Here is a 21,672-nt window from a genome sequence, read left to right as displayed (position 1 = left end):
TGTGTGTGTTTTTTTTTATTAAGTACAAATGAGTAGCACACAGTCTAGAACCTTGCCCTTTTTCCCAGCGTATCTTATTATAGTGCATTACAACCTAACTTCCAACTGCCTGATGGCTTTCACTGACTTCTGGGGACTCCTATGCTCACCTGCCGATCAGGCCAGATGTTCCTGGATTTAATTCCTAGGGTGTTCCTAGAAACACCCCTTAATTTATGATTGATGGGACTTATTGTATGAATACCCACAGTTTTCTTGCCCACTGGGTGTAGTAACTCAAGATTCCTTTGTTCCTCATTGGATATCAGAGTTCTCCTATGTGATTAAGCTCTAGTGGCTCCCATGGTGGTTACTGAGTTGGTAAATACTACTTATTGCCCTTTTTCCCCTCTCTTATTTTCCTTGTCCCTATTTGTGGTTTTCTGGGGTCAACCTCAAAATAGACTATTCAAACTACCGTGTTACAAAATCTCATTATAGCAAAATTCAAACTATTCAATTCCAGAAGTGGTTCAAGGAAGCAGATTCTTAGAATGGGAATTTGGCATTAAATACTTACCAGCCACATGGCATAAAGGAACATATTGTTGGTAATAAAGGATAGTGTTAAACCCTGGCATATTAAAACATATAATTACTAAATAATTGTGACAATTACTAAACCTCTCACGTGTATTGAATTAAGATTGGGTACAGGAGAAAGAAGGTACATTGGTTTGTGCAATATCTTTAGCATTTTAAGTCAGATGGAGCAAAATGATTAGGGACAATGGAGGTGATTAATTGTTGTTAAGTGCCATCAGAGTCTTGAACAAAGAAATTGATTAATTGTTGTTAAGTGCCATCAGAGTCTTTAAGAAAGAAATTGACAAGTTTAGATCAGTCAGTTAATTCAGGGTATCACATCTCCTATGGCTGTAACCAGACTGTTCTTAAGATTAGTGATTGTAACAGTAACAAAGTTACAAACTAAGGTGAATTCCAGTCCTGCCATCTGCTTTTGTACAGTCAGAAAGCAAGTAAGTAGAACTGGGATCCTGTGACCTGAGATTGGGTCATTGCTGAATGATTTTTGAGGTGGACTCTGTAACTCAGTAAAAGAACAAACAAACAAACAAAAAAATGTTCTAGCAGCCAGAGAAATTCCTCTTGCTGGAGAAAAACAGCTTTCCCTCCCCTCAAAATCATGCAAAGCCTATACCTGAGTTGGATGTGCTGCAAAATGATACTGTGAATAGCTAGTGAGGAACTGAGGGCTGCCACCAATCATGTGAGTGAAATTAGAAGTGGCTCAATTGGTCCCAGTTGAGCCCCTGGATTTCTGAATCTCTGGCCAATATCTTATGTGAAACATCATGAGACATAATGAGTTGGAACTACCCACCTAAGTTGCTCCCAGATTCCTGACCCACAGTAACTGTGAAATAATAAATGTTTACTTTTTTAAGCCATCAGTTTATTGGGTAATTGTTACATAACAATAGACATCTAATATAGATGAGCAAAATGCTGCAATGGGAATATCGTGATCAATTGCTCAATTTCCAGACCTGAGCCAGTTTTCTGACCCAGGGCCCATCATTTGAAGGGAGGGTAAGACACAGCAAGGCTCCTCAATTCTGGAAAGATATTTCTGGACATTTAGCAAAGCAACTGTACATTGAGGAAAGGGAAATATCTAGATTTTTAAACAGCTGTTGAATACAAGTTCTAAATTGACACCAGTGGATCCAATATGCTATCATGGCAACCTTGTTAGAATGAAGAATTAGAAAGGACTAGCGATAAAGACCCAATTCTGTTTCATAATGCACCCCATATAGGTCTATGACATTATGCTATGGCCATGTCCTCATTACCTGAGTACCTAATTGAGACAGATATACTTAGCAGTTAGAAAAAAAAACAAAAACAAAACTCTCTTGCATTGTTTTTGTCACCTGTGGAGTAAGAACCATAATTATAGGAAAGGTCAGCTATGTCTCACCCCAAACCAAAGAAGTGTATCGAAAGCAATCCTAAATTCATGCTGAGTAGAATGACAGAGATAAGTATCAACCTCAGTGACTTCAAGGCTGCAATGATAGTGATCATAATCATATTTCCATTTAATGAACCTGTATAGTCCTCCAAAAAAATCTGATTCAATTATTTTATGTCAGATGGTAGTGGACTATTGCAAACTTAACCTAGTGGTAGCCCCACTTGTAGCTGCTGAGTTCAGTTCTTCACTGGAAAAATCACATACTCTTGTCACTGGGCTTGTACCTATCCATCCTCTACACACATGCTTTTGGTCCCCAGGAAAAAAATCCTGTTTTAGAAGCAGTTCACACTCATATCTAATGGACAGCAGTACATATTTTCAACATAGTCACTGAACTATGTTAATTTTCCTGATTGCAATATAGTCTGAAACGATCTTGATCATCTGAACATTCTGCAGACTGTCACATTGGTCCAGTAGATTTCTGACATCAAATTAATCAGATCTGGTGACCAGGAAGTTGTAAGTTATCTGAATGTGTGTCAGAATATGGGAGAGTATCCACTAAAGATTCGAGATCCTGCTCTTTTGAATAAAGTTTTAGGAATTAGGTGATCTGGGTCATGCTGAGATATATCCTGAAAGGTAAAGGGTAAGTTACACTTTGCATCTGCTATCACTAACAAAGAAATATAGTATTTGGTAGGTCCCTTTAGATTTTAAAGGTAACACATACCACTTTGGTTATATTGCTAGAAATATTTGGTTATATTGCTCCAACTATTGACAGAGTGACTAAGAATATTGCTAGTTTTGAGTGAGGTCGAGAGCCAAGGGAGGGTTTTATAGCAAGTTTAGGTTGCCTTGCTGCTTGGATCATATGACTTGGCATGTCCCATACTGTGTAGTAGATAAGGACACTATGTGGAGTCTGTCTAAACCTCAATGCAAGTGTTATAACATCCCTCTTCCACACGTTTGGCCACCATCCTAGCCATTCATCAGTGCCATGAGTCCATGGATTTTCTTAATCCCACCACTTCTCTCTGCACAATTACCAGGTATGCTGCTCGTATCCACAGTATACGATGATGTTGTGTGGAGTTTCCTCCAGCTCCAGTAGGAGAGTCATAGCATTCACTCCTTGGGTTCTTGGGTCCTGCTGTCCAGAGCAGAGAAATATTTACATCTAAAAAATAGCTTCTAGAATGTCACTGCCCCTGACCATAGGACAGGAAACTTCTGACCATGGGACATCAAGTAACTATGCAACCAGAGATTTCCATTAAGAGATAAAAATATTTTTACCCACCAAGTCACATAATTAGGCAGCAATAGCAGCAACCCATTGCATGATGGAAGTAGCACATTTAGAATGTGCTCAAAAAAGTCTGAAGGGCATAAATAATTGACAAAAATAGGGGACCAGATCCCCATATCACATGTTTCTATTGATACTATACTCAATACTTTTCCCTTCATCCACAACTGTAATCTCATGAGGGAATACCTGAGACTAAGTGATAGAATGAACGAAAAAACAAAAACCCAATCCTGGTTCTCAGATAGGTTGACTATGTTGATGAAAGCCAAATGTGGACCGCTGCCACCACACTCTAGCCAACTCAGGAGTGGCCCCTGAAGACAGTACAGGGGACTACATCCCCAAAGTAGGTAGAGCTTAAGCAGTGCTTGGTAATCAATTTCATACCAAAGGAGAAATAGTTAAGGATATACTTGGGACTCATGGGCATTTATGAATAGCTGGGATCGTGGTCAAATGTCTGGAAGAAGTAATATATTGGAAGATAGAGAACTGCCTGGAGAAGCAGCATGTGGATGAACATTTAAGAGTGTGTCTCTGATCAATGCTTATAGGATATCAACCACAGAATAACCACATGAATATAATGGCTTGGTCAGTAGATGTCAGCCACATCTTGTCCTCAGTTAGAAAAATGGACCCATGAATGGAGTAATAGAGATGGAGACTATGCATGAGCTCAACATGTGTTCCTCTCACCAAGATTCATTTAACTAATGTCACCACTAACAGTCCAATCTGTCAGCAGCAGAGACCAACACTATGCATTCAATTTAGTCTCCTCTGAGGAGACCAACCTGCCACTTGACTTCACTTTGATCGTGTTAAACTCCCTTCATCCTAGCAGGGCCAGCAGTTGTTCTCACTGGAGTTGGTATTCTGAGTAGGCTTGCCTTTCTCACACACTGTCTTGTCTAGCACTGATATGTGAGGTCTCACAGTGTATACGATTTATTATCACAGAATATGAGTAAATGAGGTGACAATGACATATGTTCAAGAGATCTGTTGGTACTGCCATCTACCACATGACACAAAGGCCTCTAGCCTAATAGAACATGGCTTAGAACCAATGGGCATTTTATGGCATTCTTTCTTTGACAGGTAAAACATGATTCTGAGAACCAAAAGGTGAAGTAGGAGTACCTTCCTTATCATCTCTCCTCATGACCCACCTTGATGAATTTGTGTTGGACTAAAGGTCCTGTTTTGCAAAGGGATGATGCTTCTAAGGTTCCTCTAAACCTAAAGCTGTAATGACTGCCTATTCATGTTAAGGTTGTCATGTCAATAGACAACTATTAAAGAAAAAGTTGCTATACTATTACAATTATATAATAATCAGTGTATACATACCATGTATATCATGAGAAGATACTGTGGCTGCATACTACGTAATTTGCGCAGGGAGGAGTATGTCTAGAACCAAGAGATGCACTAGGTCACATTTTAGTGCTTCCATGAATGAGCAATTATAGCTATGATGACCTGATATAGGGTACCTGCATCTCAGACTCCTTTGTCTGGATGGTCTTAATGGCCAAGAAACTTAGATTAGTAGACGTGTTGGTTAAGAGTGATGGGAAGCTAGAATGGGTAATAAAGGAGTCGTATAATGGGTATTGATTGTGCTCTTAAGACCAACTACAGCAGCTGATCTTAGAGCATGTTCCATTAAACTTCCCCATTGCAAGTCTTTTCCCCCCTAAAATTTTATCTGGTTGCCATTTTTTAGAAGCTCTACCAGGATGAAGTGAACCTGACATGGGGCTTAAGTAAATATGAACAAAGAGCTGACTGTAACAGGTTGCTGCCTGTGTCCTCCTACATCCCTACAAGTATTTACTATTGCAGTGCAAAATAGCTCTTATGACTTTCAACTGTGTGAGGACTTTCTCCGACACCAGAATCTGCTCTGCTCACCAGGTCAAAATGCTGTAGAATTAAAGTCCCCTGAGGGATACCTCAACTAAAGTTGATAGGAGTCAATGCATAAACATCTCAGCTCCTCCTCTTGGGTTGATTTTAAGACAAGGGTTGGGAAGATCCCCTGGAGGAGGAAATGGCAACCCACTGCAATATTCTTGCCTGGCAAAATCCATGGACAGAGGACCCTGGTGGACTACAGTCTCAGTCAGTTCAGTAAAGTCGCTCAGTCATGTCTGAATCTTTGCGACCCCATGGACTGCCACATGCCAGGCTTCCCTGTCCATCACCAACACCCAGAGATTGCTCAAACTCATGTCCATCAAGTCGGTGATACCATCCAACCAGCTCACCCTCTGTCATCCCCTTCTATTCCTGCCTTCAATCTTTCCCAGCATCAGGTCTTTTCCAGTGAGTCAGTTATTCACATCAGGTGGCCGAAGTACTGGAGTTTTAGCTTCAGTATCAGTCCTTCCAGTGAATATTCAGGACTGATTTCCTTTAGGATTGACTGGTTTGATCTCCTTGCTGTCCAAGTAACTCTTAAGAGTCTTCTCCAACACCACAGTTCAAAAGCATCAATTCTTCAGCACTCAGGTTTCTTTATGGTCCAACTCTCACATCCATATATGACTACTAGAAAAAACATAGATTTGACTAGATAGACCTTTTTCGGTAAAGTAATGTCTCTGCTTTTTAATATGCTGTCTAGGTTGTCATAGTTTTTCTTTCAAGGAGCAAGCGTCTTTTAATTTCATGGCTGCAGTCACCATCTGCAGTGATTTTGGAGCCCCTCAAAATAAAGTCTGTCACTGTTTCCATTGTTTTCCCATCTATTTGCCACGAAGTTATGGGGCTGGATGCCATTATCTTCATTTTTTGAATGTTGACTTTTAAGCCAGCTTTTTCATTCTCCTCTTTCACTTTCATCAAGAGGCTCTTTAGTTCCTGTTCACTTTCTGCCATACGGGTGGTGTCATCTGTATATCTGAGGTTATTGATGTTTCTACCACCAATCTTGATCCTAGCTTGTGCTTCATGCAGTTTCCTGGCATTTCTCATGATGTACTCTGCATAGAAGTTAAATAAGTAAGGTGACAGTATACAGCCTTGACGTACTCCTTTCACAATTTGGAACCAGTGCATTGTTCCATGTCTGGTTCTAACTGTTGCTTCTTGACCTGCATACAGATTTCTCAGGAGGCAAGTAAGGTAGTCTGGTATTCCCATCTCTTGAAGAATTTTCCATAGTTTGTTGTGATCCACACAGTTAAAAGCTTTAGTGTAGTCAGTGAAGCAGAAGATGCTTTTTCTACAATCCAATGGATGTTGGCCATTTGGTCTCTGCTTCCTCTGTCTCTTCTAAATCCAGCTTGAACATCTGGAAGTTCTCGTTTTTTGAAGCCTGGCTTGGAGAATTTTGAGCATTACCTGCTAGCATGTGAAATGAGTACGAGTGTGCAGTAGTGTGAACATTTTTTGGCATTGCCTTTCTTTGGGATTGGAATGAAAACTGACCTTTTCCAGTCCTGTGGCCACTGCTGAGCTTTCCAAATTTGCTGACATATTGAGTGCAGCACTTTCACAGCATCATCTTTTAGGATTTGAAATATCTCAGCTGGAATTCCACCACCTCCGCTAGCTTTGTTCATAGTGATGCTTCCTAAGGCCCACTTGACTTCATACTCCAGGATGTCTGCATTAAAGATGCAGATGTGTATGTAATTAGATATTGATCTGTTTATTTTTGGTCAGGTGCATTTTGCTTTTTTCAAATATAAGTGTTTAAAATCTCTGTGCTACTGACTGAAGAAAGTTTATAAATCAACCATGTTATAGGAAACATTGTTACCTTTATCTTATACCAATGAAAAATGATGTTACAAAATTCTGGTCATAGCAATGGTATGTATTGTATGGCACAAGAAAATATAGTTATTGAAAACTAAGATCATGGCATATGGTCCCATCACTTCATGGCAAATAGATGGGGAAACAGTGGAAACAGTGGCTGACTTTATATTTTTGGGCTCCAAAATCACTGCAGATGGTGATTGCAGCCATGAAATTAAAAGACGCTTACTCCTTGGAAGGAAAGTTATGACCAACCTAGAGAGCATATTTAAAACAGAGACATTACTTTGCCAACAAAAGTCCGTCTAGTCAAGGCTATGGTTTTTCCAGTAGTCATGTATGGATGTGAGAGTTGGACGGTGAAGAAAGCTGAGCACCGAAGAATTGATGCTTTTGAACTGTGGTGTTGGAGAAGACTCTTGAGAGTCCCTTGGACTGCAAGGACATCCAACTAGTCCATCCTAAGGGAGATCAGTCCTGGGTGTTCATTGGGAGGACTGATGTTGATGCTGAAACTCCAATACTTTGGCCACCTCATGGGAAGAGCTGACTCATTGGAAAAGACGCTAATGCTGGGAAGGATTAGGGGCAGGAGGAGAAGGGGATGACAGAGGATGAGATGGCTGGATGGCATCACCGACTCTATGGACATGGGTTTGGGTGGACTCCGGGAGTTGGTGATGGACAGGGAGGCCTGGCGTGCTGTGATTCATGGGGTCGCAAAGAGTCGGACATGACTGAGCGACTGAACTGAACTGAACTGAATAACTTTAAAATTGAGATGGATGAAACTGGAGCCCATTATACAGAGTGAAGTAAGCCAGAAAGAAAAACACCAATACAGTATACTAATGCATATATATGGAATTTGAAAGATGGTAACGATAACCCTATATGCGAGACAGAATAAGAGACACAGATGCATAGAACAGTCTTATGGACTCTGAGGGAGAAGGTGAGGGTGGGACATTCTGGGAGAATAGCATTGAAACATGTATATTATCATATGTGAAACAGAACACCATTCCATGTTCGATGCATGAGACAAATGCTCAGGGCCGGGGCAATGGGATGACCCAGAGGGATGGGATGGGGAGGGAGGTGGGTGGGGGGTCCAGGAAGGGGAACACATGTAAACCCATGGCTGATTCATGTCAATGTATGGCAAAAACTATTACAATATTGTAAAGTAATTAGCCCCCAACTAAAATAAATAAATTTATTTAAAAAAAAAATAAAAAAAATAAAATGGATATAATTTATAAAATATTGAATCATTATGTGCTATACCTTAAACTAATTTAATGTTATAGATAAATTATACTTCAATTAAAAACATACAAAATTGTCATAAAGAGGCAACCACACTCAGTAGGAATATATGTTTAATAACATGCTTATCAAAACTGGAAAATATACATTCTTTTCAGTGCACACAGAATAATCACTCAAGTAAATAATTTTCTGAGTCATAAAGCAAACTTTATCGAAATTTTCAACAAATTTCAAAGGATTGAAATTATATACAGCATATTCTGTGATTATATTAGAATTAAATTAACAAATTAACAAAAAAGATAACTAAAATGTTACTAAAATGTTTGGAAAATAAGCAGCACACATTTAATTTTGAATTAAGAAATAAATTCCATTGAGAAATTCAAAAGAAGCAATGAAAATACAGCTAATTAAAATGTGTGGAAAGCAGCCAAAACAGTAGTTAGAGGGAAATACACAGCTGTAAAATGCACCTATTCACATTGAAAAAGACCTCAAGCTGTACATTTAAGATCTCTGCACTTTATGCTTATTAAATTTCAATTTTAAAAGTTTTTAGAAACTGGATATTATCTGATTTAATGAATTTACACCAAAAATACAAAGCAATGATAACATTCAACTATAGTCGACCCTTGAACAATGAGGGGATTGGGGCACTCAATCCCCTAGCAGTTGAAAATCTGCATATAACTTTACAGTCAGCCCTCCATATCTGTGGTTCCACATCTGTGGATTTAACCAACCTCCGATTATGTAGTACTATAATACATATTTACTGAAAAAAATTCATATATAAGCAGACCCATTCAATTAAAATGCATGCTGTCCAAGAGTCAACTATATATCTAATTTTTGAGAAAGATATATCCAACTAAAATAATTTCTATTACACTTTCAAGCAAACGTTGCCATTATAAACTGAAAAGTTTCAGGCAGTCAATGGAGTGCTTTACTCACATCAAATTCACTATTTCTAGCACAACTCTGGAAAAAGATCCCCTTCATCTCTTAGTTGTCCTCCAATTTATAATCCCAAATTCGAAAGAAAGAAAGTGAAAGTTGCTCAGTCATGTCCGACTCTTTGTGACCCCATGGACTGTACAGTCCATGGAATTTTCCAGGCCAGAATACTGGAGTGGGGAGCCTTTCCCTTCTTCAGGAGATCTTCCCAACCTAGGGATCGAACCCAGGTCTCCCTCATGGCAGGTGGATTCTTTACCAGCTGAGCCACAAGGGAAGCCCAAGAATACTGGAGTGGGTAGCCTATCCCATCTCCAGTGAATCTCCCCAACCCAGGAATCGAACCGGGGTTTTCTGCATTGCAGGCAGATTCTTTACCAACTGAGCTATGAGGGAAGTCACACTGAGCTATCAGGGAAGCCACAGTTTTATTTCTCCATAATTCTACAAAGAGTATCTGTCTTACCCTGCCTTCTTCCATCACTGGTTATTTGATAGATTCTCAAGATTTTGAAGTTTATCTTAATACTATGTATATGGCAGCACAATGACAAATATAAGAATGCAACACACACATAGTTAACTCAGGAAGTTATTTGTTTATTGAAAACAATCGATACTTCTTAGTCCATTCCAGAGTCAAATCTAATTTGGTTCAAATGCTTCTTGTTGGTCCTTCCTAAACGCTTGACATTTCAGCTGTTGCTTAACCTAAAATTTAATTCATCTGCCCTTTCTTCCCCTAAGTAAGAAGAAATATCTCCAAATTAGATATAATTTGAATGTGATCCTTTGATTTTATCTTTTACTGCAATGTACAAACCAAGACACTTTCTTCTTCCTCCTTCATCCATTAATACCTACTCCTTGTTCTTCCTGTTTTTCCATCAAAAAGTTTAAAGACAATTTATCTAGTGGCACTTGTCTGTGTACACAGGAATATCAGAACATGAACAAGGAAACATAGCTTTCAAGAACAAATGATATAAGTATATCACCATGTTCACTCATGTTTAGCATCATCTGGAACAAAAAAGAGAACAATTTCTTAATTTCCAACTTGAGTTGCCATTAATAGTTGTGAGGGAAATCTAATATCTGAAATATATCGCAGAACATTTTGTGAAAATGAAAGCAAAATTCCATTTTGTAAAACATAATCACAGCTTAAAATACTAGTCATTTGTAAATTGACAAATTCTCCCATCATGGGGCTCTTGAGTTTCTTCTTGAGTTTCTATTCAGTGTACTCTGAATTGCCTGGATGGTTTATACACAGACCACCATTAACCACTTCTGCATTTCTGGCAAATGCATACTAACCGGTGTCAGAGAAAAAACAGTTCCCCAGCCAATGGGGAAAAAGGCATCATCTAAATATAAAAAATAAACATTATCTCTCGAATATACTCACATGATACCCAATACAACATCCAAAAAAAAAAGAAAAACTGGAGATTTTCTATGCTGTTGTAACACATTGTTGATTTGGATATTTTTTTTTCTTTCTAAAAATTTTAATCAGTTGTTCTATTATAAAAGAAATAAATTCACATTATAAGCAACCTAGATAATATAGAAAAGCTGAAAAACCAACCACACATACTTCCATCATCTAGAAACAGCTGTTATTATGTTAATTTTAAATGCTATTCCTTCCTATTCATTATAATGTGGTGTGGGACGTGAGGTTTTTCCTGCAATAGTTACAATTGCATTGTTTATACCATCTTTACCACTTAGATTTTTCATGTTAGTATACAATATTTCACAAACTTCATTTATATATTTATATTTATAATATATTTATATTATATATTTATATATATTCATTTATATATTATATTTCATCACTATTAGCTATGCAACAGCTATGTAATCATTAAGTCCAAACTTTGCAACCCCTTGGACTATAGCCCACAAGGCTCCTCTGGCCATGGTATTTTCCAGGCAAGAATACTGAAGTGGGTAGCCATTCCTTTCTCCAGAGGACCTTGCTGACCCTTGCTGAACTTGTGTCTCTTGCATCTCCTGCTTTAGCAGGCAGATTCTTTAACACTGTGCAGATTCTTTACCACTTAAGCATTTCTCTATGTTTAAATTCTGAATTTGTTTCTACTGCCCTCTTTATAACTTAAAGCGTTTCTTATATTTCTAGTTTTTCCTTTTGATTATCCTTTTTCCTCCCAAAATTTTAATAATTGATAATTTGGTGTTGAAATATAGTTAGGCATCAATGTTTTAGAAAAGGCAGAGGAACCAGCGATCAAATTGCCAACATCTGCTGGATCATCAGAAAAGCAAGAGAGTACCAGAAAAACATCTATTTCTGCCTTATTGACAATGCCAAAGCCTTTGACTGTGTGGATCACAATAAACTGTGGAAAATTCTGAAAGAGATGGGAATACCAGACCACCTGATCTGCCTCTTGAGAAACCTGTAGGCAGGTCAGGAAGCAACAGTTAGAACTGGGCATGGAACAACAGACTGGTTCCAAATAGGAAAAGGAGTACGTCAAGGCTGTATATTGTCACCCTGCTTATTTAACTTATATGCAGGATACATCATAAGAAACGCTGGGCGGGAGGAAGCATAAGCTGGAATCAAGATTGCTGGGAGAAATATCAATAACCTCAGATATGCAGATGACACCACCCTTATGTCAGAAAGCGAAGAAGAACTAAAGAGCCTCTTGATGAAAGTGAAAGAGGAGAGTGAAAAAGTTGGCTTAAAGCTCAACATTCAGAAAACGAAGATCACAGCATCCGGTCCCATCACTTCATGGCAGATAGATGGGGACACAATGGAAACAGTGGCTGACTTTATTTTTCTGGGCTCCAAAATCACTGCAGATGGTGACTACAGCCATGAAATTAAAAGACGCTTACTCCTTGGAAGGAAAGTTATGACCAACCTAGACCGCATATTAAAAAGCAGAGACATTACTTTGCCAACAAAAGTCCGTCTACCCAAGGCTATGGTTTTTCCAGTAGTCATGTATGAATGTGAGATTTGGACTATAAAGAAAGCTGAACACCAAAGAATTGATGCTTTTGAACTGTGGTGTTGGAGAAGACTCTTGAGAGTCCCTTGGACTGCAAGAAGATCCAACCAGTCCATCCTACAGGAGATCAGTCCTGGGTGTTCATTGGAAGGACTGATGTTGAAGCTGAAACTCCAGTACTTTGGCCACCTGATGCAAAGAGCTGACTCATTGGAAAAGACCCTGATGCTGGGAAAGATTTAGGGCAGGAGGAGAAGGGGACGACAGAGGATGAGATGGTTGGATGGCATCACCGACTCGACGGACATGGGTTTGGGTGGACTCAGGGAGTTGGTGATGGACAGGGAGGCCTGGCGTGAAGGGGTTCATGGGGTCGCAAAGAGTCAGACACGACTGAGTGACTGAACTGAACTGAACAGGTGATAGCTTCATTAGAAAATTACCTTTAAATGTTTTAAAGTTTATATTTAATATTTTCTAATTTGGTAATGATATGCAGTTAAATATCAGTGTTATTCCTCAAATGGCTTGAGAAACTACCTCATATTAAGGTAAAGCATTGACAAAAAGTCTAGTCATTTAACAACTTCTTCAACAAGACACAGGTTCAATGCCCTTTCTAGACTGACTGCCCTCAGTTAGTCATACCAAAGAATCCAGATCCTTAAACTCCTTTTGCATTTCAGCTCTTCAAAAAACTCAGTAAGAAATGTATACAGTTTATTGCCATATGACCCAGCAATCCCACTGCTGGGCAGACACACCGAGGAAACCAGAATTGAAAGAGACACGTGTACCCCAATGTTCATCGCAGCACTGTTTACAATAGCCAGGACATGGAAGCAACCTAGATGTCCATCAGCAGATGAATGGATAAGGAAGCTGTGGTACATATACACAATGGAATATTACTCAGCCATTAAAAAAAAAAATACATTTGAATCGATTCTATTGAGATGGATGAAACTGGAGCCCATAATACAGAGTGAAGTAAGCCAGAAAGAAAAACACCAATACAGTATACTAATGCATATATATGGAATTTGAAAAATGGTAATGATAACCCTATATGCGAGACAGAATAAGAGACACAGATGCATAGAACAGTCTTATGGACTCTGAGGGAGAAGGTGAGGGTGGGACGTTCTGGGACAATAGCATTGAAACATGTATATTATCATATGTGAAACAGAACACCATTCCGTGTTCAATGCATGAGACAAAGGCTCAGGGCTGGGGCAATGGGATGACCCAGAGGGATGGGATGGGGAGGGAGGTGGGAGGGGGGTCCAGGATGGGGAACACACATGGACCCATGGCTGATTCATGTCAATGTATGGCAAAAACTACTACAATATTGTAAAGTAATTAGCCCCCAACTAAAATAAATAAATTTATTAAAAAAAAAAAAAAAGAAATGTATACAGTTTAAAGGAAAACATTCATGGTCTAGGTTTCCAACTGCAAAATCCAACAGAAATTATATCAGAAACTCCAGGTATTCTATTCTAGCAATGTTGTAACTGAAACACCATTATTTATATGCTTATTTATAACAATTTTTTATTCTTTTGAGTTATATCCAACTATTATTTAAAAAAAAAAAACATTTCTCAACACACAATTCAAAGCCATGTAAAGTTTCTATTGTCCTTAACTGGCAACCTGTAGAGAAGATAACTATCTTATTCTGTGGCAAAACAGTACATTATACAGTTGGCACAATAACTCATGTCTCAAAAGTAGTCTTTGAATTATTTAACATAATCTGTTTGTCTCCATGCAGTGCACACACACACCTGTCTTCATTTGCTTAGCTGACAAAACAAAATACTACTCAAATGATAGCATACTTCCACATGAGATAGAAATGGGTTAACTCTTCCTTTTATAATTGAAACTTGCCATCATTAAGTGCCTAAATGGAATTATAGAAGAAAAGAAATTTCCTCTGCTTATATACAGAATAATACTTTACTGCAGTAATTAGTCATGTTGAATTGAAGTGCATTTACGTGTGCAGTGTGGATGACCAGCATGCCTTTTAATCCTATTTCCTGTATAAACGGTGATTCAGAGTCTATGACAAGGAGGCAAAGTTTCTATAGTGTTACCCAAGTACAGAGCATCTTGTTCACAAAATACCCTCTGTCACTTGCCCTTCTTGCAGGGATCACAGCTCATCCCTGCTTCATGAAAGCTTAGAGAATATGCTGATATAATTTTCAGTCCACAGGCTGGAGTTTACCATTTTTAATTGCATCAGAGTACTTGGACTCAACAATTTTAAGATTTATTAATACCTTCTGCTTTTCTGGGCTTATTTGTCACAGCTATTTGTACATTTTTCTATCTGCTTCATATTTTAAGAAACAGTTTAGCTTTGTATTTAAAATAAGTATCAGTTTCAATGACTGAACTTATGCATGGAGGAGAAACAAAGATGAGGAGAAAAAAAGAACTGTGAATACAAATATTGCTTCATTCTTAAACTTTCTTTATATGCTTCCTAACAGCGTGACTACCTCAGGGAAAGTGGTCCACTGTTTTTTCTCCATGTTCTCTTTTTGTTCATTTGCTTTATTTCTGTTACCAGTATTTTACTTTTTATTATTGTTACCAATTTTGAGCAATAAAAACAAATACTAAAGCACCATACACAATGAATACCCACGTTTCACCAGTTTAGAAATGAAAATTTCTGCTCCAGCCCATTTTTCACCTCCTTCATAAATAACCACTTGCCTGAATTTTCAGTTTATTACTCCCTTATTTCTTCCAGAGCATTTTACCACTTTTGCCACATATATTTATTTCCTTCAATGGGATACTCTTTAATTTTTAGTAATACATGCAATTATGTTTTCACTTTTAATTTTCTGCCTTATTTTTGACTGATTATTGTATTTCTGAGATTAATGCATGCTGCATTCAGCTCTAATTCATTCATTTCACTATTATACAGTATTCACTTATAGCTTCTATTACTAATAGAAATGTAGATTACTTATTATATTTTGCTACTATACATAGGGATGCCATAAACCATGCATTTGTACATGTCTCCTGGTACATATGTGCAGGTCTTTCTCTAATGTAGTGGTTCTCATATTTTAGCTTTTATCAGTCACCTACAGGGCTTGTTAAAACATGATTGGCAGGTTTCAGTCTCAGTGTTTCTCACTCAGTAGGTCTGGAATGGAATGTGTATTATGGTTCTCCAGTGAAAAAGAACCAACAGGATACTAACATGGATAAATATATATATATATATATATATTATGTATATATAATATATTATATACACACATATATATATTTATCTCTTTCTATATGTAGAGACGGAGAAGGCAATGGCACCCCACTCCAGTACTCTTGCCTGGAAAATCCCATGGATGGAGGAGCCTGGTAGGCTACAGTCCACGGGGTCGCTAAGAGTCGGACACGACTGAGCGACTTCACTTTCACTTTTCCCTTTCATGCACTGGAGAAGGAAATGGCAACCCACTCCAGTGTTCTTGCCTGGAGAATCCCAGGGATGGTGGAGCCTGGTGGGCTGCTGTCTATGGGATCGCATAGAGTTGGACACGACTGAAGCAACTTAGCAGCAGCAGTAGCAGCATATATAGAGAGAATCAGGAAAGCTGGTATATAATTGACCTCAAGGCAGAAGGCCTGAGAAGTGGAAGAAGGGGTGAAGAATTCTAGGGAAGTCCTAAAGTTGAAAGACCCAAGAACCAGAAGGCGCCATATCTAAGAACAGAAGATGAATATCCCAGTTCAATAAGACTGTGAGAGAACTTGCCCTTCCTCTGCCTTTTTGTGCTATTGAGGCCTTCAATGGACACTGTTTATACTGCTTCAAATGTTCATCTTTTCCACAACATCCTCAGAAATAACATTTTATCAGCTATCTGGGCATGGATTAGCCTAGTTGAAACATGAAATTAATCATCACAGAGCCCAAGATTTTGCATTTATGACAAGTTCCCAGGTGATGTGGATGCTGCAGGTTCAGGTACCAACTTTAAGAACAACTTCTATAGAATATCATAGGTAGGAACAGAATTGCTGGGTCATGGGGAAACAGCAATTTCAAATTTATTATATAATGCCATATTGTATTCCAACATGTTTCTACCAATATAGACTTCCACTTGCAGTATGCATAAATGCTTTGATTTCCCTATATCTTTACCAATACCTGTTAGTTGTTAAGTTTTTAATTTTTGCGAAACAGGTGGGTATGATATTATCTCTTTGTTTTAACTTTAATTTCCCTGATTAAACAAGTTAGATTACATTTCATATGCTTATTAGCCACACGTTCTTCCTCTTAGTTCTTTTTCTCCATTTCTCCAGTGTTTTTTTTTCTTTTTCTTGCCAATTTATGGAATTTCTATGATCTCTTTATGAAGACTCTTACACAGCTATCTTGATACCTTCCAATTTTGTCTTATAAAGTTCAGGAGAAAATTATTTCTACTTTATTCTGTTTGGCTAATGACTGAATATATGGTTGCTTAGTACAGACTTAATGATAATAATATGATTATTTATTAAAAACTTGTCCCTACCAAGTATTCTTTTATCTGATGATGGCTCATTCACTCTACGGCTACTCTCAAGGCAAAGCTGTAGCTTTGACTCACATCCCTATGTTAGCTTCTCTCTCACTCCTGCCCCACTTCCTCTCTCCCCTGCTTACACATCTGCCTCCCCATTCAACAGCCAGACTAAACTTTGCAAAGCACAAATCAGTTTATCTCCTCCCCTGTGTAAATTTCCCCAAAGTTTTCCCTTTATTACACTTAGAATAAAATCTAAACTACTTACTATGGCAACAGACCTAAAGGATCCTATTCCATTCTCAGCTTTGCCACTCTCCTCCTAAGTCATCAAAGTCTGGCAACTCTTGCATTGTTGCTATTTCTCAAACACTCTATAAAAAATGTCCTCTTTAAACAATGCCCTTTTCTCATACATTTCTCCAAAAGGCCAACCAAACTATCATATCTAAAGTAGATCCCTTGCCTCCTCTTCAAACTCATGCATTTTCTATCCTCAATCCTGCTTTATTTGTCTTCAGAGAATTCATCAAAACTTGACATTACTTTTGACATTATAATTCTTAATCATCTGTCTTTGTCCCCTCCTAAAATGTATGAACCATAGGGTAATAGGATTGTTTTGTTCATCTCAAAGCCCAATGCCTAGAAGAGCTTCTAATAACAATTATGCTCTCAAGTATTTGTTAAATAAATGAATGCATTCCTCTCACATAATCTTCACAGTACATTTAACTATATAATCCTTGAGGGCAGAGACTGGATATTATGCACCTTTATACCCTCAGAATCTTAACATATGACCTATAGTACACTGTAGCCACAAGATAAAAGTGTATCAAATAAACTAATAATGTACATAAGTAGAATTTTACAGAGAAGGAAACTGAGAATCAGTGTTCTTGCTTAAAGAGCCAACAATCTGCCCATCTCCAAAGTTATCCCACTGTGTCTTGCTCTTTCTCAACTCAGCATCACAACACACTAGTGAGACACTATAATCTAAATGAATAAATGGATTAGTTCACAGCGATAATACAGACTACAACACCAGTGACACCAAAGAGCCCTGGAGATTAATTCGATTCCTCAGTTCTTTGAATTTCTGAAGGAAGATCTTTTCCCCATCTTCTACCACTTGGAACCCCCTTAAGAGGAGAAGAGTTTGGCATTTGCTCAAATAGCCATATCCACTTACAGCATTTGGAGAGAATGGTATGATTAACAATGCTTAACTTTTATTAAGACACACTTGTTTGGAATGGTGATTTGCATGCAGATATTTAATTCCTTTCCTTTCCAACTTTCCACTGAAATGACAACCACAAAAAATATCTATAAAAGGTCTGTATAAGTGGAGTCACACACATGACAGAAATTTCAGGGACTTTCAGTTACAAATACTTTGCACAAGTCCAGATTAAGGTATTGTCAATTCATCCATGGTTAAGAACATGCCAGTGAATAGGTTATTTAATACAGGTATAAAAGGAATCAAAATCAAGGAGAAGCAATAATCAAAGAAGGAAAAAGATCCCTAAAGAGACAGAATTGAAGCCTCAGATCAGGAAACTTCTTCAAGTGATTGGCTAAAGCTTTCATTTTGTTTGTTTGTTTTAAATTTTAATACCGGATTTGAAATAAAGTCTTCACACATCCAAGCAGAAAAAGTAGCCTTTAAAAGAAAAGAATCTATTTCTCATTGGAATTATCTTCCTTACATAAAAAACAAAATGCTAATAAAGAAAAGAGTAATATATTAAGAATGTGCCACCTACCTGAGGGAACATTTGTGAGAAAAGAAAAAATAAATAAAAACGGTAATAAAAGTGCTTGAGAGTGGCAAAGAAGTGGTATAAGAAATGATGGAGAGTAATAAAATTAGTGAAACTTGACATGAGGTTAAGATTTCTTTTGGAACTGTTAAAAAAACCTCCCCCAAATTCTGGAAAGAAATAAGACTCTAATAAAAATAACAAAGCTATTAAAGGAGATCATCTGAAAAAACCTTGAGATGATGAGAGAACAATGAATAAAACTGTCAAACTTATCATCTGATCCAAAGGGAAGGAGACTAGTCCTAGGCCAATTTGTTTTCAGAGCCATTGTTTTTCCTTACCCCAGTCTGCTTTATACTGCAGGAAGAATTACTACTGCACTTCTTGCTGGGGTTAGCATATTAAAGACTATAAAGGAGGTTGGAAGGAGAGAGGAAAGGAAAAACCTCAGAAGTTTCTCCCCTACCTCTCTGTCCTGATTGGCAACTTCCACAGCAACTGCTTCCACTTCAGAGCTCCGATTCTTGCCAGACAAGTCCATCATGGTACCAGTTTTGACCAGGTAACCTAGACAAAGGTAAAAACATGTTCTCTTTAGATAAAAGAAAAGACAAGTTACACTATCTCTCCAAATATAATTATGTAGATAAAAATACTATGACTCAAATATTACATCTGCAAATTATTTCTACAAATACAAGAAAATCAATAATGTAAGATACAAAAAATCAATATTATTGTAGATTGTCAGAATTTTATAGAAGCCCTCATTTCTCATTCTAAAAAAGTCTTTGCCACAACAATAAAATGAACTCTATCTCTTTAAAAAATAATAAATTAATATTAAAAGTCTTTTCTTTGATATATAAGTCTTACAAAAAAGTTCATCATCAGTTCAGTTCAGTCACTGAGTCGTGTCCAACTCTTTGAAACCCCATGAACCACAGCATGCCAGGCCTCCCTGTCCATCACCAACAGCTGGAGTTCACCCAAATCCATGTCCATTGAATCGGTGACGCCATCCAACCATCTCATCCTCTGTCGTCCCCTTCTCCTCCTGCCCTAAATCTTTCCCAGCATCAGGGTCTTTTCAAATGAATCAGCTCTTCACATCAGGTGGCCAAATTTTTGGAGTTTCAGCTTCAACATCAGTCCTTCCAATGAACACCCAGGACTGATCTCCTTCAGGACGGACTGGTTGCATCTCCTTGCAGTCCAAGGGACTCTCAAGAGTCTTCTCCAACACCACACTTCAAAAGCATCAATTCTTCAGCGCTCAGCTTTCTTTATAGTCCAACTCTCACATTCATACATGACTACTGGAAAAACCATAGCCTTGACTAGACGGACATTTGTTGGCAGAGTAATGTCTCTGCTTTTTAATATGCTGTCTAGGTTGGTCATAACCTTCCTTCCAAGGAGTAAGCGTCTTTTAATTTCATGGCTGCAATCACCATCTGCAGTGATTTTGGAGCCCCCCAAAATAAAGTCAGCCACTGTTTCCACTGTTTCCCCATCGATTTGCCATGAAGTGATGGGAACAGATGTCATGATCTTAGTTTTCTGAATGTTGAGCCTTAAGCCAACTTTTTCACTCTCCTCTTTCACTTTCATCAGGAGGCTCTTTAGTTCTTCTTCACTTTCTGCCATAAGGGTGGTGTCATCTGCATATCTGAGGTTATTGATTGATATTTCAAGTTAATTTTACACTGAACAAAGAATTTTTCTATTAACAACATTTGTTTTTTATCTGTTCACATTTATTCCTAATTTTTACTATAAAAATAATATGTAACAGTACAATAAGCATTCTTAATTATGTATATGTGTGCATGAGTGTACAAATCAATGCAGGTGATTTTATGTTGTATTTTCAAGAGTGGAATTGTTATTTCAAAATGAATAATTATTTTAAAGCTTAAGAGATATTGTCAGATCATTTTTCCAAATTGCTGACAGTTTTCACCTAATCACCAGAAATAAATGAGAATATTCTTCTCTTTTCCTCCTTACCTGAAATAGACTTCACTGTACGTTTTCATTTTTGCCAGTCTTATGAGTATAAACAGATATCAGGCTTTTGCTTCAATTTGCATTTTCGTGATTACCAAAAAAAATCCAGTCTTTTTACATTGGTATTTTAGATAGGCAATTTTGTGAATCGTCTTTATCCTCAATTTTGTATTGGGCTATTTGACTGTTTCATGATACACAAGACTTCCTTACATGTTATAGATCAGGCCTTTCCAGAGCTTTTCACCTCATGACACTCAGAAAACTACTGTATGTTACCATGATATAAACTTACTAAGAAGCTGCCAGTGACTATAGGCTGGTCCACCTGGGGATTCTTGCTCCCTCCTTGCTAAGAGGTAGCCTGAAACAAATGAAACCCATATCTAGTTCAGCTTGGATCAGATACGATAACTCCTATTGATAATGTTAACTTTGATGTTGTGTCTATTTTCCAAATTTATCATTTAATTATTGAGTTTGATCTTTACACTATTTAAAGTATATCTGTTTTGTGTTATGGCTTCTAGATTTCATGTTTTTAAGAAATCCCCTGAATTTTACTGTAGTTTTTAGAATTTTTTACCCAAGACTTGCAAATCATATGTGATGAAATTTTAACACTACTCTTGTTGCATGTGAAGATTATAGAAGATACCAAAGCAAAAAACAAAATACAAGATGCTTCCAGTTTCTGACCAGTTATGGAATATGTACTGGCTGAAATAAAATGAACATGAAAAAAATTCTCTGAAATGTTTTCAATTAAGCAGCATCTTAATGATAGTTTTCAAGAAAAGGAACGTGATGTTATCTAAAAATCCTTTTCTTGGGATTTAATAGTCTTTTAGGGGCAGCTGAGTCCCTGCCTTGGCAAACTGACATTCTCTTGATCTCAATGTTGATGTTGTTAAGGAGGTATATTGGATTAAACAACAGCAGGGATATTTCTTTCTACTCTAATATTCTACAATTC

The 21,672-nt window shown here is 37.6% G+C and overlaps 1 protein-coding gene across 1 annotated transcript in view; it reads right to left on the bottom strand.

Annotated features, from left to right (window-relative positions):
- Window positions 1–21,672, bottom strand: part of LOC145539796 (uncharacterized) — a 634,383-nt gene that overhangs the window by 203,057 nt on the left and 409,654 nt on the right. The window contains exon 3 of the mRNA XM_081573949.1: window positions 19,150–19,250. Coding sequence (XP_081430075.1) covers window positions 19,150–19,227 — 78 coding nt within the window. The 5' untranslated portion in view covers window positions 19,228–19,250. The remainder of the gene's footprint in view (window positions 1–19,149; window positions 19,251–21,672) is intronic.

This window comes from Giraffa tippelskirchi, chromosome 2 (assembly GCF_054371585.1).
Source record: "Giraffa tippelskirchi isolate mGirTip1 chromosome 2, T2T-mGirTip1v1.2.pri, whole genome shotgun sequence".
In the NCBI taxonomy this organism is placed as follows: Eukaryota; Metazoa; Chordata; class Mammalia; order Artiodactyla; family Giraffidae; genus Giraffa; species Giraffa tippelskirchi.
Note: the sequence above shows the minus strand (reverse complement) of the source record. Positions and strands in the feature narration are given on the sequence as shown.